A 15,759-nucleotide genomic window follows, 5' to 3' on the forward strand; every position below is an offset into this window, starting at 1 on the left:
AAATACTAAACGCTGCATTCTTTTTCTTAGAAAAAAAAATCTTTCTGCTTGGAAACCTGTATCTTCATTTCATAGTCTGCCAGCTGTCAGGAGGCATGTGTGCCACCTGCAGCCAGTCCTAAGCAGTGTTATCTGCAGGGGTGATTTCAAGTCACCATTCATCACTGATGCCATATGAAAACAAGCCAGTGTACCCCATCTGCCTACACCTATGTACTCCGTGTAGTATGTCTAAAGGCAGTTTTACTTTTGTAGGTTGGTTTCAGAATACTGTTCCTCACTGTCAGAGATTCACCTCCTTGTCTGCTAGATGCAGATGTAATATTGCAGCCTAACCCACATCACCTTTACTTATAGTCTGGGTAAAGGCACCATTTCTCACTGGTCACAAAAGGAGACAGTATCCTTCCATTAAATATACACGTGTACTGCTTGCAGCACGTTATATAGCATCTTTATTTGTAGGAGTTGATATCCTTTTTATTTCTTTTTTGCATGCTTTGTATACTACAGTGTACCCCAGTGCTCCAGTCCATCACTAGGTCTGCCTGCCCTTTGCTTCCTCTCCCAGACTAACTCCAATCCAGGCTGGGACCAACATAGAATCTAAGGGCATCCAGGGATGCGGGGGGGGGCTTCCATCAGCTTCAGCTGCTTGTACATTTCCTTTTTGGTCTACCCTGTAGTCACTGATTTCACCTGAGAGGTAGACATGTGAGGAAGACATACAGCGTAACACCCCACATTTGCAGCAGTTCAGCCACATCTACCACCATTCCTCCCCTTTGCACCATGCCTCCCAGTACAGTATCCACAGTCTGCACCAGAAATAGTAACAAAAATGCCCATGCAACTGCCCCTCCTGCCAATGCATCAGATGCCCAAGACACTAATCCAGCTTGGGTTGCCTGGGCAGTAGTCAGGGCTTTATCCCTATATGCCATGGCACTGGCTGTAGGGGGTGATATCTGGGTATCATTTCTCATTGAGCAAACATGTCATCAGACTTCCCTGCAGAATTGGTTTGTTTGTTTAGGTTTGTCACTTTTTATTCTTATGGGTTTTATCTTTATTTTATAGGTGCAGTTATCAGAACCTGAATGTTTAAATACTTAAAGTAAAATAAATTATTCATTCATTCATTATTGACTAGGGTAGAGCATTTCATTTAAAGGGACCATTTTCAGGCCTAGTCCAGGAGAGTGCAAATGTGATTACAGCAAAGAAGAACAGTTAGACAGTAAACAGAAACAGTAATACCATAAATGAAGGTAATTACAGTCAAATGTAACGTAAAATCAAACATTATAAAATGTAAATGAGTCTAATATAAGTATATCTAAATAATATAAGCAAATCAGAGGAACAGTGAAAAAAGTGGAGGGGAAACAAGGGGAGTGGATTGAGAGTGTTGATTGGATGAAATGTGGAAGGGGCTGGAGACTGGAAAAGGGACAGGCTCATAGGTGTGTACTAGGCTAATGGTCCTGGAGCCTTTACAAGCCTAGCCCACAGAAGTGCCCTGGCACTGTGCCGCCCGACACGGAGAAGGAGTTGGGGAGGATTAGAAGCTGGATGGTGATTGCTGTTCAGAATGTTAACAGAGTCAAAGGGAGTTGAAGCATTGCTGTGCATGTTGGGAAGGATGCTGGAGGATAGTATTGCTATCAGGTAATGCCTTGGGGTGCGAAATGTGAACTTGATGCTCATTTGTAAGTTATGTGTCCTCCCTACACCTGCACCGAGAGCAGCAGTAACGTAAAAGTTTGTATTGGGAGTAATGTTCCCCACTCATTGTGCCATTCTAACCTCAGACATTTTTTGTAATTAGAAAAAGAATTATGTTTATTCACATGCTGTCAGATCAGCACTCAGTGCATCAGTGCTATTGGGACTGAGTACTGGGTAGGTTTCTTACGCACTGGTCAGGCCTCAATGGCCTAATAGATAAGGCATTGGTTTCCCTAAGGGAGGAATTGTGGGTTTGAGTCCCATCTGGGAAATATAACCTTGGGTGGGTTTGACATAATAGCCAAGGTCTTCCTCTCATAGACAGAAAGTACAGCATTTCATTCTGACCTTGGATTATTGGTTAGCCTTAAAATGACCCTTCGGAGTAGTTAGCCTAGTGTTTACCTAAAAACTCATTTGAGAACACAAGTATTAATTTTCTTTCTGTCTTTGAAATGGTTGGAATTTCTGAGTGCATGTATAAAACAATGACATTTAAATGTATACTGTATACATTTCAGGTGCCTGAAGCTTTCGAGGATGTAGCTGTTGACTTTTCGAATGATGAGTGGAAATTGTTGAGCAAGCAAGAAAAGCAGGTTTACAGAGAAGTGATGGTACAGAATTATGAAAGTATGCTGTCAGTAGGTAAGTGTGATTATGTAAACATTACCTTTCTGCCTTTTCTGCCTTCTGACAATTGGGTTGTGGAAGTGTAGATGATTTTATAACAGACAGCTGAGATCAAATTATTATAATGTTTAAAAAGAGCAGAGATCGATCCTCTACATTATTAATGTGACAGACTCTTTATGTTGGAACCATGACTGATAAGATGCTGACCATTTTGTATTTTTTGAGATAATGGCACTTTCTTTAGATGTTAAAAGTAGATGCATATATACTGTCTGTCAGTATTACATTTCAGTTTCTCAATAAGTAGCAGACTCACTTTCCGTCCTGGAAGACCAGAAGGCTATCGGTTCTATTCCCATTCCAGGTAACTAGATTCCTGACATTGTATTGCAGGATTGGGGGGGGGGTGTAGTCCTTCAGATGAGACATTAAACTGAGTTGGTGGTAGCTCAGGTGGATGTAAAAGATCCAACAGCACCTATCCAAAAGAAGAGAGGAAGTTCTCTAACGCCCTGGACAAATTTTCCCTAGTGGTATAAATACCACCTCCGGTCTCCCCTTTAAAGAGGTCACTAGCCTGGTGGGACCAACCCAGTCAACAAAGTATAAATAAAATAAAATATTAGTTCTTTCTACCTGAAAAGGCTTTTAAGTCTGGATAATAAAGTACATGCTTTGATTAAACATATGTCTTGTGTAGTTTGTTAGCATAGTCATTCAACATTTTAGTTTCAGTTTTAAAAGCAAAATATGAACTACTTGCCATGTTGATTCTGAATTATTCACACGTTTCGCTGTGTGTGCATTTTGCAGAATTTGAAATTCCACCTCCCCCCACTCACAGCTTAACAGTTACTGTGTCATATGGAAATCGATGAGATATGAATAAAAGGGAATTAGGACTTTTTTTGGATCTGGAGGAGATGCCTTTAGAAATTAGATGAACCAGATAGAAAGCTTTCCAAACTAATTCTGAGACATTGAAGAGTGTCAATGAGGTGCTATGTTTGACGTGTATGGGGTGTCTATTCCAGTGACAGGGTAGCCTCTGGGAGACAAACATGTCTCTCCAGCAGGTTTTGTTGATGTCGCATATTAGATTCAGGCCTTTTGAGTGGGTAGTGCGTGAGGAGGTAGACTTACAGATATGGAGCAACTCTAGTAGGGCAGGGTCCAAGATTGCCTTGTAGGCGAGACACAGATCACTCCTAAGCAATCCGTATGATACCGAGTAGAGTGATAGTGATTTCAGCCTGTCTGCATAGGACAGGTTTTGGAGGCCATGGATTCTCTTTGCGAGGTATTTCAGTTGCCAAGTGAGGGGCTCCACCTGTTTCCCTCATTGACAGGGGTGACAGGTGCTGACTGAGGTTTTTTTGGGGGGGATAAACTCTTGGCTAGGTTTATAAGGGCCCTATGGGCATTAGCCTAGTAACCTCCTATGATCCTATGATGATCAAAAGATAAGGAATTATCAACAAGAGCACCCAGATCCCTTACAACGGTGTCTGATTGGAGAGGGTGCATTTCCTATATGGTATGGGAGAATGTTTTGTTTACCAAAATTAACTGTACTGCATTTTTCACATTTAATTTGAGACCATTGTCCTTGTACAGGTTGTTAACATGGTCTAAAGCATGTTGGAGTAGTTGTGAGTCAGTGGTAGATCAAAATACATCTCCTAGTTTACAGTCATCTGCAGATGAGATAAGCATAGTCTAGGGACATTGGCCTGGAGATCTGAGAAATAAATGTCACATAGGAGATGACCCATCACTGAGCCATGCGGTACACCACTAGTAACTTTGTTTGCTTTCAGAAGTACAACTGTAAGAACATGGATTCTGTCAGACAACGAGTTAACTGTCTAATGCACAACCTAAGGATCTATATTCAGATTTACAAGTTTGTCAATAATGCCTGCATGAAGAATAGTGTCAGTGATCGTGGCCAGGCCAATGTATGCTGTATGTACTGCAGATCTACCGCCTACTGCTTTTGTGACTTTCTCAAATAAATTAATGAGATTAAAGAGGCAGGACCTTCCTTTGCCAAAGCCAAGTTAATGCGGGTCCAGGGTTAAAAGATGTTTAATGTCCTGATCAATGAGGTCAGAGATATGTCCATAGTTTTACACATGCGGCTAGCGGGACTAATGAGTATTTAGTTACCAGTATCCATGGTTGGGCCACCTCTCTATAATAGCATTACAATGGCTGTTTTTTCATGCTTCTGGAATGTAACTGGTGGAGTTGCTTCGATTAAAGAGGGGAAGCAGGGGTTCAGATAGGCCGTATTTAGCACTATCAGCCAACCTTGGTATGTTATCAGGGCCCATGGATAAACTGCTCTTAGCTTTTCAGCGAAGTGATAGGACTTATTCCACAGTAATTACAAGGGGATGCTGTAACTAGGGAATCTGTGGATAGAGTAAAACTTGCACTAAATTTGTCAGTTACAGCTAGGAAATTAGTCCTTTCCTTTGGGTTAGAGTGAGCAGTATTGTAGTGGAGTATGTCCAAACATTGTTGGGTGTAAGTTATTAACTTCCTGACATAGTTAAATAACAAGTTGCAGTTATTTTTGGTTTTTATGGCTGTTTTAGGTTCATAGTCAGCTTTGAACTGTGTAATGGTTCTATTAAGCTCTTCACTAATTTGCTTAAATGTGTCCTTAACTAAGTCAGATTAGTCTTATAAGCTTTAAATAATTTATTTTTTCTTGTTTTATGAATTTATATACAGGTGCTCAACCACTGTTTGTTTTTTATTTTTTCATTATATTTTAGCGGGAGCAGAGTCATAGGCAGCAACTTTATCAATTGGAGCTATCAGAGGAGGCTTACACTATAATTTATTTAGGTCATCCCGTTACTGAAGATGTTTTGCTTTAAGCATTTACAGGGGAAGCACCACCAGTTCCAAAGGAAAAGATCACTGACGTTTGGTCCAGTGGTCTAATTTAACATAGTGAAGATGATATGAATGTGGGCAAGAAGTAGACACGTTTATGAGGATATGGTCAAGGGTATTGGGACCCTTGTAGGATGGTTAACTAATTGTACAAGGAAGTTAGCATTTGTAATGTTAATGAGGTGATGAGCATGATGACCACTGGCTTTGTAGGTCAGCCAGGTTATTAATAGATGAAGTCTCCCAGTAGAAAGGTGATAGGTTTAATGTGGAATTCAGCTAAGGTGTTAAAAAAGCTAATATTCTCAGAAGGGAACATAGACAGTGTTCACTCGCTAGCTACAAAGTGATAATTAATCTTGTTTAGGGTGATTTGGACATCTAAGAGTTCAAATGCTGTACCCTGTGGAACCTGTTGTGAGGGGACGATATCCTTGACAAACACTAATCCTCCATCACAGTTACACAACATTCTAGGCAGTAAACCCAGAAATGGAGGGAGTGTTTTCATTGTTTTGACACCAAGGCTCAGTTACTACACATATATGAACGTGTTTAAGTTTTAGGAGACCTTTACATTTAGTGATTTTTTAAGAGTCCTGTCATGAGTAGATTCACTTATATGTGTTACAAATTAGAACTGACTAGGTTGGAATGTCTAGCAGATGGATTTTGCCTAAAAAGGGCACTATGGGGACAGCAAAATCTTTAGCCAAAATGAGGACTATCTATTTATTCCAAAACACCTGCTCTCATTGTAAGAGGTCACTTACATTAAGAGCAATTTTTGTTGGAATTGGGCTTCATATGTAAACCACCACAGAAATACTTTCTCATCTCGAGAGGTTCTTTATTAATCATGCAAGGAAATTGTATGTAATAGTTTATATATTTATATAAAATCATTAGTGAATAAATTTGGTTTGTATAAAACAATACAGTGATATCTTACTGTACCAAGAGTTTATTTACTACTCTTGGAAGAAAATTGTATATAATAGTTTATGCATACAAATAGCTTATCCGAAAGAAACGAGGTGACTAGAAGAAAAAACGCAAGGTGAATTCTCTCGTAGTAATTAATCGGTTGATTCTTGCAGAAGCAGTAAATTATATGTTTTTTAATGACTTGAAAAGGATTATACAGAGGAACTGATGCATGATTATGCAATGACTTTTAGACTATTTACTGAATGTGACAATTTATTTAGTGTGATTTTGGGGCACCAAAAGGCTTATATACTTTAACTTGTAATAAGATCCATTTGCCTGAGGACATAACTATTTTTTATATGATGAAGGAACTAACTATTTGGTCTGCAAGGAAGAAGTTATTACAGTGGTTGGTTTCGTGGTGGGGGATTAAAAAGAGTGGTGCTCAGCACTTGAGGGGGGCATGAATGTTATGATATATAACTAAGTCAATATAAGGACATTCAGTTTCAGTATTCTGCAGAAATAGCGAATCATTTCATTATTGATTTAGAAAGTCTAACACCCCTGTGAATTCTTACCACATCAAGAGTGGCCAGCCACTTCAGTATCACGACTATACTTCAGACTGAGCAAGTTAGCCTCAGCAGAAATATATTTGCTGAAGGTTAAGCCATGCTCACTGGCATATTATTTTCTCCCCCTCCCACATTTCTTTACTGCTGTCTACACCATTCATCTCCTTCTTCCTCTCGGAATTGATAAAATGATATGTAAACAGTATGTCTCCTGTCTCTGAAAAACAGTCATAGTAATTCTTTTATGCAAGGGTTGTCCTACAGCTGAAATCAGTTACTTTCGGCCTATTGCATTTTTTGCATTTTGTATTTATTTTTAGAATTTTGGAAAATGGAATACAGTCAGATTTATCAAAGTAACATAATTTTCTTTCAGATGCTTTACGTAGGTTTTTGTCTTCATTGTAGTACCTACATAGTTCTCTTGGTATAAACAGACATGCTGAAGTTCTTGATCTTTGCTCCTTGATATTTCAAAGATATTTGATATATTGTTAACCTGCACATTCTTTAAAGGAGGTAGTCATTGTTCAGCAGACACCTCCGAAGGAACGTTTCTGACTGTAAGATGGGTATAATACCACCCATCCTGGCTGCCAGTCCTTCTGGGAGTTCTGCAGTGTTTTGCACTTCAGATAGTTTGATTTTCTCTCTGTATGAAGCATATGTGGAAATACTGTAATTCTGCCAGGTTAACCCAATATGGTAATGACTTGATATTGTCTGATGTACAGCCAGTACTTCAGCATGGATTTAACTTTATCTGTATACCTTCAAGCCAAAATGCATACTCTTTGGGCTCATACCAACCATGTGTCCACCTGTTCTACAAACCCATTGAAGCAGTGAAGTCTCCTAAGCTTTCTGGGTTTATTTTGGACACTGACTTAAATCTGAAATCCATATCAGTTATGTCATTACAAAATGTAATCCAAGGATCATTATAGGTTCATAGGTTCATAGTTAGGTACTAGGCTATCGGCCCAAGGGCCTATGTAAGCCTAGCTAGCAAGGTTTCACAGCTTATGCCACCCAAGAAAGTTATTTTCCTGTTCCACTGTCCAGCAGAGTCACAGAAGTGATCTCCGGGGTGTATTTCCTATTTCCCATCCACTCATCAAGATTTTTCTTGAGTGCTAATGAAGAACTTTGCTTGACATAGATGGGTAGCTTGTTCCAGAGTATAGGAAGTCTCTGGGACAGGAATCTATCCCTCCAGCGTGTCCTGTTTATTGTGGTGACAAGGTTTAGGTCCCTAGAGTGTGTAGCTCGGAGGGATTGGGATTTCTTTAGGTGTAGCATGTCCAACAGCTCTGGGTTTGACATAGCTTTATATGTTAGGCAGAGATTACCTTGGAGTATGCGATATGCTACGGAGTAAAGCTGGAGTTTTTTGAGGCAGTCAGTGTAGGGTATTTGTTTGAGGCCAGTAATCCTCTTTGTGAGGTACTTCTGTGGCCTTTCCAGCTGCTACAGATGTCTTATGAGGTGCATTCCAAAAGGGGTTTTGTACTCTATAATGGGTATAATGAGTGACGAGTAGAGGGGAACAATGACCTCTTTTTTCCTGGATGAGAACCCTTTTATGATGAGGTGTGCCACGTAGAAGGACTTCGTGACTACTGTGGCGATGTGACTATCAAAGGAGAGACTACTGTCCACCTGGGTCCCAAGGTCTCTTATCACGCATTCAGTGTTAAGTAGATTGCTGCCTATGTGGTAGTTCATGGGTACAGAGTTTTTACCAAAGGGGATGACACTGCACTTTTTGGCATTGAGCTTGAGGCCATGTCTCTGACACCAGGCATCTATTTCAGTGAGGCTCTTCTGTAGGATGGCCACATCATTCGGGGACTTGACTATGGCTCCTAGTTTGCAGCCATCTGCAAACTTCATTAGCCAGAGGCCTTCTGTGTTAGCCTGTACTTCAGAGAAGTAGATACCAAACAGGAGAGGTCCCAGAATGGAACCCTGTAGTACTCCACTTGTTACTGCTTTGACGTCAGATTTGGAGTCTGCAACTTTTACATTGTGGGTTCTGTCAGTGAGCCAGTTGGCAACCCATCTTGTGACATAGGGATTTATACCTAGTTTAGTGAGTTTAGCTATAATTCCAGAATGTAGGATGGTGTTGAAAGCCTTGGTGAGGTCAAGATAGGCTGTGTGAACCACCTTACCCTCATCCACGGCTTTGGTGACTGCCTCAAGGAAGTCAATCAGGTTCAGGAGGCATGATCTGCCTTTCACAAACCCGAACAGGGTGGGATCCAGAGTTTGGAGGTTACCAGTGTCTTTGTTTATGAGTTCCATGATGATACGTTCCATGGCCTTGCAGTCCAGGTTCGTCAGGCTAATAGGTCGATATTTCCCAGGATCAGTGATGGCTCCCCCTTTGTGGAGTGAGATAACTGTTGCTGTGCACCATTCAGTGGGCACAAAGCCTGATGTGAGGCTATTATTGAACATGTTGCTTAAGTGAGGAGCCAGTTTGTTCTGAAGTTTGTGTAAAATGCAGCCTGGGATGTTGTCCGGTCCCATGGATGCTGTGTTTTTGGCTTTAGAGAGTGCAGCTTTTACCTGCGTAGTTGTGATTACAGGGACTCTGCATTCTTCCTGTATAGATATGGGCCCTTTAGGGGGTGAGAGGGGGGTAAAGTTAGCACTGAACCTATCTGCCAGGATGTTGGCAATATCAGTTGGTTTTGTAATTTTCATGCCGTTGTGCTGTAACTCAGAGCAGATCTGGGTGCTGCCATCTAGATTCTTGACATAGCTATAGAAAGCTTTGTGGTTGTCCTTGGAATTAGTGGCGATTTTGTTTTCGTAGCTAGCTTTGGAGGAACTTATAAGGGATCTCACTTTCTTACTGAGGCTGACTAGGGAGCTACTCCACTCATGGGATTTTACTCTCTTTTGCAACAGTTTCTTCCTTCTGTTGTACAGTTTGTTTATGGCAGGGGACCACCAGATTGGCTTCCTTTTTTTGGAGGATAGCGTCTTGGTTCTGTTTGGGATAGCACGATCCATGCACTCATGTAAGTGCTTATTGAGTGCATTTGTGTAGGATTCAGCAGTTGTAACTGTATTGTCCATCTGCATGGGTGTCATGAAGTTCACCACTTCTGTCTTAAGAAACGAAGTTGGCTTTGGAGAAATTTATTACTGTGGTTTCCTTAATGCTAAACAGTAAGAAAGTTAAGAACTACACTGTATGATTCACTGTTGCCTACCTGTTTTCTGTGTAGTAACTCACCTTCTCATAAGCTGCTTCCCAGTACTAATGCTCTTCTAAACTGCTTCCCATTTACTAGATAACGTTTTTGTAAGTTGCTTCCCAGGCTGTTTATGTACTAACTAATCTTTTCACAAGCTACTTCCCATGTACTAACGCATCGTCTCATAAGCTACTAACCAAGTACTAACATTCTGACAAGCTGCTTCCCAAGCTGTTTCCTTTGTACTAACTATCTTTCATAAAACTGTTACATGTAAACTTGCTCTATTCTGGATGTCCTGCCTCTGCTGCTGCTACTGTGACAGGGTATCTAACTGTCCTGTCTGCTGAGATCAGCTTGGATGTTGTAGGATCAGCACTGAGAATAGGAGGTAGTGAGTGGCTGACACTAGTTTTCAGCCCATTGCAGCAGGGGGTCTTCTTTAGCTGGGGCACCTTCTAGTGTAAACATAGAAGAGAAGTTCTAGTAACTGTGTAGGTAGGTGAGGAGACTCTTAAGCAGTTATACACATGGGAGAGTGGTGTGATGCGTGTGCAGTTTAAGTGCATGCTTGTGCCTCTCAATAGCAGAGATATTCTTTCCTCCATCCAGCTTCTACTTTCCCAAACAAAAAAGAGGTAAAACAGTATGTGAAATATCCATGTATAAGTAAGCAACCGCATCATTTTTTCTAAAAAGCACTTGGGAAAAGGAAAAAGCATTGTGTAGTATGAAAAATAAAAAGCAAAGCATAAAAGCAAACATATAGTTTGTTTTCTAATTGCAGCAGTTCCCAGCATGGTGGGTATCACAGGGAAATAACAGAGCTTCCTGTGTCTTCCATCCGTGGCAGTGAAGCCTTGCAATGCCATCAGATAGTCTGTTACTTCCCTCCAGTCTCCAGCTTATTGGCTATTATTGCTTTTTTATTAATTATATTATACTTGGATGAGTTTCAAATGGTTGAAGACTTATTTGGCTGAATGCACATTTAAGTCAAATTCCAATAAACTGAAACATCATACATTTAAAAGGCATCCAAAAATAAAATGTTTAAAAGAGAGTTTTTTGCAAGGTAGATTGCCCCCAGCATGTTCTGTATAGTGGCATTTCCCCATACTTCCCACAACTTAAATTTATGAATGCCACAGTTGCAGAAACATTGATAAAAGGGAATATTACACAGAGAACTACTTCACCCCCTCCCCAGGTGTTAAAGAAAAAATTGTTATTAAGCCAACAGCACATAACATAGTAACAGTAATAAAGCAACAAATATTCAAACAAACAAAATGCTCATATAGCATTACAAGAAAGGAAACTAAACACTATATTCTGCTAAGGTCACTAATAATGCACGTAAGTACCAGTACTTGAGTTGTGCTCGATTTGACAATAAAAGTCCAGTTAACCTTACAGATTATTATTACATATTAGCCATGCTCGAACCCTTCCTTAACAGAACTAGTTAAAGATAGAGCTGGATCGTAGTTAAATGGGTGGTATTAGGCAGGGTCATGCCCCCACCCCACCCACAATCGTGCCAATATTCCATTACTTGGCTATCTCTCTTCAGTTGCCATAAAACACTGTTCAAACCTGTCAGCATGCTTACTATTTATTTATTTTTTAACTTTTACAATGATATCAGAGGTTAGGATTTAATTTAAAACTGCTCTTTCAAGTTTTACAGCAGAAGCACTGATGGCCATTTTTTAAACAAAACAAAACAGCCTCACACTGAAAACAGACTTAGCATGAGCAATATTAAACTTAACTTCTTTTCCTGTGAAACTCATATTTATTGAAAATACATCTGGCAACACATTAAACTAAAGGGCATGCTAGGACTCATAGTCAAATAGCATATAGTCAAGCACTAATTAACATCTATGTGAAAGGTGCAGAAATTCAAAAGACAAATGTGCAACACATTTGCTAACAGATTGGGACAGCGCACTGGGTGCAAGTGTCTCTTTTCAGGGTCAGCCTAGGAGTACTTTCTGATGAAGTGACATAGTCAGTCATAAAGTAGACAGACGAAGGCTGAAGGAATCAAACCCTGCACTACAGAAGCAGCTCATAGCCTTACTTGTGCACTAAGTACTATACATACTATTGTAGTCCGGCACAGCTCATTTCCCATCCCTGTACCTGCAAAAGAAAAAAAAACTAAAAAGGTTAATTAAAAACGTATTCGCCGTGAAAATGTTAACATTAAACTTTAAGACTTCATGCAATCCAGTTTATTTGCAGCCAAATAATAAACACGCTGTCACCAGTCAACAACAAAGGAAGGAAACCAAGGATTGTAGCCAAAAAAGCGTTGTATATGATGAGGATCCTGTTTACTGCAACCACTTCCTTCATTTATGCCAGAACTACTGTGGTTTGCAGGAACAAAGTATTTACACACACACACACACACACACACACACACACACACACACACACACACACACACACACACACACACACACACACACACACAGAGTCATTCCTTCAATATGTCAGGGAACAATCCAATTTTTGAGATTCTCATGTCTTCAAACAAATATCCAGTCTCCTGCACTTTGATTTGAGCTTCTCCAAAAAAGCATCAGATTTGCTGTGCTTTGATTTTGAACTTCTCATGTGTCACTGCTGTTCTAATGCTGAAAAGATATTGACCTTCTTCTTTCTCATTGACATATTAATGCTGAAAAGATTTTGAGCTTCTCACTTGGGATTGGTGCACTGATGCAGAAAAACAAGCACACATACAGAGAAGCAGAAAGGGAGATTAGAAGACTGAAAGGATACACACAGAGCAACTGAGCAGGAAATTGAGGTTTCCAATCTTTTTTTTTAGGCCAGGCCCCCTAGCCTGCACTGGATCCTAGGCAGCTGCCTAAGTCACCTTGTACTGGATCCGGCCATGGTCAGGCATGTATTTATTTCCCGTCAAAGTCTTTCTTAAGTACACAGTATCTTACATCATCACATCATATCACATTTCCCCCTCACCATACTTGTTCTACATTTTGTTTAATACTGTCTGCCTTTACTATTCTGTTTCCCTTTTCTGCTTCCTCAAAATCATCTCTCTCTCATCTCTCTATATCAGATACAAATCCCTTTACATCCTCAATAATGGGGAGTTCCTTCTGCTTTCATTGTTTAGTTATAACTTTCTTTTCCGTCAACATGACTGGCCACACTATTTTTAACATCCCCTTGGAATGCTGCTTCCTGAGCCATAAAATGCAGTCACTTAGTTATTACTAGTCTTCTTCCCAGTAATTCATCAGTCTCCCCCTGGACCTGCCTGAACAGTTCTCTTAACCTTTCAGTCCCAAAATATATAATCCCATTTGCCTACTCATCACTGTAACATGTCCATCATTGAGCCAAGGTTTCCATACACACATTCTTGCTAATCTTGCTTCTTTTGGGATATTATTAATGTATGCCTGCTCTGACTTCTTCCTCATCAGAACTCATCAGTGCCACATCAGATATTGCCAATGTACTGGCCGACAGATTCATTGCCAACTTTACCTCCCCCCAAAGGACAAATCACAATATCAGTAGATTGCCAGGCACCCAGTATTACTGCTGCACAGGTTAAAACAGCACTGTCCAAGGCCAAGAATACAGCTTCTATGGGACCTGACAATATCCCTGGCTGTGTTCTACATGAACTACAGAGTGAACTGGCACGTCACCTGTGTGCACTGTTCAATCACAGCCTCACCTCATGCTTTGTCCCTACCGAATGGCACACTGCTATAGTCATCCCTCTCCACAAAGGAGGAGTGTCTACAGATCCTGGGAACTATCACCCCATTAGCCTGACAAGTCTGATATGTAAAGCTATGGAATGCATCGTCATGGACCTAATAAACAAGGATATAGGGAATCTCCAATCTCTGGATCCCACATAGTTTGGTTTTTTGAAGGGTAGATCATGCCTGCTCAACTTGGTCAACTTCTTTGAGTCAGTCACCAGAGCTGTGGATGAAGGTAAGGTGGTTGATACAGCCTACCTTGATCTGGCCAACACCTTCGATAACATTCTCCACTCAGGAATCATAGAAAAACTCACTAAGCTAGGCATCAACCCCTATATCACTAGGTGGGTTACAAAATGGCTCACAGATATAACCCACGGTGTGAAAGTAGCTGACTCCAAGTCAGACTGATGACCAGTCACGAGTGGAGTCCCACAGGGATCAGTCCTGGGTCCTCTCCTGTTTGGTATTTACTTCTCAGAAGTCTAGGCCAAAGCAAAGGGACTCTGGCTGACAAAGTTCACAGACGATTGCAAGTTGGGAGCCATTATTAACTCCCAAAGTGATGTTGACATCCTACTGAAAGGCCTCACTGACCAAAGACTGGTGTCAGAACCATGGCCTTAAGCTCAATGCCAAAAAATGTGTCGTCTTCCACTTTGGGAAAAACCCAGTTCCCATGAACTACCACATTGATTGTAGTCCACTGAACACAGAAGGCTTTATAAGAGATCTGGGAACACAGGTTGACAGCCTCTCTTTTGACCACTACACTGCCATTGTGGTCAGAAAGTCTTTCTATGTGGAACATCTCATTACTAAGGGTTTTCCATCCAGGAAGAAAGAGGTCATTGTCTCCCTGTACTCTTCCCTCATTAGGCCAGTCATTGAGTACAATGCCCCATTTGGCATGTACCTCACTAGACACCTGCAACAACTGGAGAGGCCACAAAAGTACATCACAAAGAGGATCCTAGGCCTTAACCACTTGTGCTATATGGACAGACTAAAAAAACTCCTATTCTCTGTCTCATATCGCCTACTTAGAGGCGATCTCTGACTTACAAAGCCATGTCTGACCCAGCTCTGTTAGAAGTGGTACATCTAAAGAAATCCCAATCCCTCCACACCACACCACACACTCCAGAGATCTCAACCTCATTACCACAATCAACAGAACATGCTGGAGGGAGAGGTTCATAACCCAGAGACTGCCCATGTTATGAAATAGACTTCCTATACATGTCAAACAGAGCACCTAACTGTCCCTCTTCAAGAGAAATCTTGATGAGTGGATGGAAAATAGAAAATTCACCCCGGGGATCACCCCAGTGGCTCTACCCGACAGAGGCATTGGAAACTAAGGTCGGGTGGCACGATGCCAGGGTAATCCTATGGGCTAGGCTTGCAAAGGCTTCAGGGCCATTAGCCTAGTACACACCTATGAAGCTAAGAACTTATAAATTTATGTCTAATCATGGCTATAGCAGCTGCTTTACTTCCTTTTCCCTATCCCTTTTAACATATACCTGAGACCTTTTTTTTTCACTTTGCAGTCCCTGTAATTCTTTTAGTAATTCTACTATCTTTTGTTTAACCTTCCTGTGCTTTGTTTTCATATATTCTGTTACTGCATTTTTAATTTGCCTCTTTCAGCTATCCCAACTCATCCCATCTTAACGTTGCACTTGTTCCATCACTTCATTCATCATTTTTAATACTCACCGTGTGTCCTCAGTATCGCTCAGGAGATAACCAAGACTTTTCCTGTGCTTAAGTAATTCCGGATAGTTGATCCAACAAAACTGGTTCTTACTAATGCATGATGTGATAACATTATCATCTCTACCTTCATTTCCACCAGAAATGCCAAATGCTGTAAATCTGTGCAGCACCTGTCTATTCTCAACCAGTCCTTAACGCTCAGTGAAAAACGGGTGCATCCTCTCTCTTTGATACTTCTGCTTCCACTTCTCCAGG

At 40.8% G+C, this 15,759-nt stretch overlaps 1 protein-coding gene across 1 annotated transcript in view; it reads left to right on the forward strand.

Annotated features, from left to right (window-relative positions):
- LOC122797150 (zinc finger protein 585A-like) overlaps positions 1–15,759 on the forward strand; it is a 132,547-nt gene that overhangs the window by 25,100 nt on the left and 91,688 nt on the right. Inside the window, exon 2 of the mRNA XM_044065956.1 lies at positions 2,253–2,379. Coding sequence (XP_043921891.1) covers positions 2,253–2,379 — 127 coding nt within the window. The remainder of the gene's footprint in view (positions 1–2,252; positions 2,380–15,759) is intronic.

This window comes from Protopterus annectens, chromosome 3.part0, assembly GCF_019279795.1.
Source record: "Protopterus annectens isolate FY-2018-M chromosome 3.part0, PAN1.0, whole genome shotgun sequence".
NCBI classification, from domain to species: domain Eukaryota; kingdom Metazoa; phylum Chordata; order Ceratodontiformes; family Protopteridae; genus Protopterus; species Protopterus annectens.